Raw genomic sequence first — 2500 nt, 5'->3', positions numbered from 1 at the left:
TGAATGAATCATCTCCCCCGAAAACGGACTATGGCTGCCTACATGGGGGGTGGGGGGGGGGGGTGGGGGGTAAAAACGATCATCCACGTAAAAGCCCACTCGTGTACATACGAGTGGACGTGGGAGTTGCAGCCCACTAACGAAGAAGAAGAAGAAGAAGAAGAAAAAGAAGAAACCATCTGTATCCGTGTCCGTATCCCCTCCCACTCCCTCAGCCCCCCCTCCCTCCCCGCCCCCTTCTCTCTCTCTCTCTCTCTCTCTCTCTTTCAAATCAATTTTCGAAAAAGAAAAATACATTTATTGTGTTGATACTTACTGTTTTCGTGTTGCTATTTCACAAATCAGATTTAATGTATTGCCTCTTAATAACAACGTGTTTCGATACAGTGAATGCGATCAAGATAAAAGATACCCATTTTGTAAAACACGTATTGAAGATAAGTTCCATTTTTTTAATTTGAATGTTTCATGTTTGACTATTTAAGAAATAAGTTTTTGAATGTTTCTATCACTGTAGCAAAAGAAGCTACTCAAAGCAACTAACAGTACTCACAGATTCAATGTGTCAAGATATGTTTTTTATGCTATGAACAGAAGGAGAAAAATGGAAATTCAGAATGTCAGAAATAATGTTACTATGCTGTTGGCTATTATGTGTTTTTTTTTTCACTTCACCGTAAGTATGGTTTGATGTTCCCTTGCTCATGGTGAAAGACATCGTATTGTGATAAGATTACTTTAGTGTTATTTGTCATTTCACAGCTTTAGTCCATCTCGTTGTTTTACGTATTGTGTCCTTCAAGCCTGCGCAATGGAATTTTTAGGTGGAGTGCAGTGTGCGCAGTACTGGCCCCACCCTTTACACCCGTGGTTCATCTGCCATAGCCTAGCAAGCTGGGACGGTGACAGTGAGGTCCTCAGGTCGTAGGTTTTATATCAGACTGTCCTTGTCCTAGCCTCTGGCTCAAAAACCTTCCTCGGAGGCACGGGGGCGCGGCTACTGAAAGTCGGGACATGGCCATGGACCCAGGGTCAATGCATGTCGAGACTGTCCTGCATTCCTTAGCACTTCATGGGTTTTACTTCAGACTTTTCCTTGTCTTAGATGGACTGCCTTCCCAGGCTGTCGAGCTCCATCTGCCCACATGTGACTTTAGTGTTATTTGTCATTTGACAGCTTTAGTCCATCTCGTTGTTTTTCGTATTGTCCAATGTATAACTTTGTATGCCAACGCCTCAAAATGCAGGGTGCGCGTGATGAATTTTGTTTTGACCTCTTATCAACCCCAGTCCTTTTGTATTGTGGCCCAAGGCCGATGTACATTAAAACAGTTCTGAGTTCAGAGTTCTCTCTCTCTCTCTCTCTGTCCACTGGCTTACCTCATTAGGGTTACCGGTGGGACGCCAGCTAATAGTACCGCCTCGAAAATGGTCAGCCAGGGCATTTGGCACGACAACCAAAAAGGTCATCACCAGAACAGCCTCTGCCTTGCAGCGACAACATCCGTATCTGCAGAACATATTTGCAGTCACCCACAACCCACGACACCTCTGACCACTCTGGCTGGCATGGCTGGCTGGCACAAGCTGGCAGCAGAAGAGAAGAATCCACCCAGGCCCTCTTACACAATACACCTACCCACCCACCCAACCCACCCACCCACATACATACATACCCCCAAAAAAGCAATCAAGAGCACTGGGTTCGCACGTTATCAGCTGAGATCGACAACGAAAGTCGACAAAAGATTCCTCCCCTCCCCTCCCACCCCCCTCTCCCCGCCGCCCCCGCCTACTTCGAATAAAAAGAACAGGAATAAATCATGTCACTGGCGCGGATGTTATCAGTTACAGATGGCGACACCAGGCAAATCAAATCAAATCAAATCGTGATAGGCTGTCCAGCCCAGGCGATCTCACAGGGGTCATTCCAGGGGCTCGAGAACCATGTCAATAAATAACGCCAGACGACAGAGGCAAACCCATACAGGCTTGCTTTTAACGACTCTCCTCTTTCCTACCCTGCCTTTTGTGCAGCGCTGACGGATGATGACGTTTATAACGCAGGCTTTCCAGACTTCTAGATAGAGAAACCAGGTGAAGAAGTTACTGGGGAAGAAAGAAAGAGAGTGAATGATGGGTGGTGTGTGTGTGTGGAGGGGGGCGAAGGTGGGGGGGGGGAGGCGTGACGCAGGAGTAGTGGGAGGGTGTGGGTGGGGGGGGGGGGGAGAGTGAGGGGAGTTTCGCTGAAGGAGGGTTTGGGAGGGTGGTGGTGGTGGTGGTGGTATTAGATTATGATAGTTGTGTCCGACTATGACCATCAGAACAACAGATGAGGCAACTCCTTTCCCATCTGCTTGGGCTAGAATTTGATTATAGTGGATAATGTCTTGGAGGAGAGGAGGAACGAAGATCTCAGTCTGCACACCAAGCTAAGGCTGTTCAACACCAACGTCAAGTCCGTGTTATTGTACAGTTCAGAGAGACCTGGAGACGCACA

At 47.4% G+C, this 2500-nt stretch overlaps 1 protein-coding gene across 1 annotated transcript in view; it reads right to left on the bottom strand.

The window, feature by feature from the left end:
* The window catches only part of LOC143296641 (uncharacterized), a 43249-nt gene extending 41702 nt beyond the window's left edge, over positions 1-1547 (bottom strand). The window contains exon 1 of the mRNA XM_076608671.1: positions 1381-1547. Coding sequence (XP_076464786.1) covers positions 1381-1521 — 141 coding nt within the window. The 5' untranslated portion in view covers positions 1522-1547. The remainder of the gene's footprint in view (positions 1-1380) is intronic.
* Positions 1548-2500: the final 953 nt, after the last annotated feature.

Source organism: Babylonia areolata, chromosome 21 (genome assembly GCF_041734735.1).
Source record: "Babylonia areolata isolate BAREFJ2019XMU chromosome 21, ASM4173473v1, whole genome shotgun sequence".
In the NCBI taxonomy this organism is placed as follows: Eukaryota; Metazoa; Mollusca; class Gastropoda; order Neogastropoda; family Buccinidae; genus Babylonia; species Babylonia areolata.
Note: the sequence above shows the minus strand (reverse complement) of the source record. Positions and strands in the feature narration are given on the sequence as shown.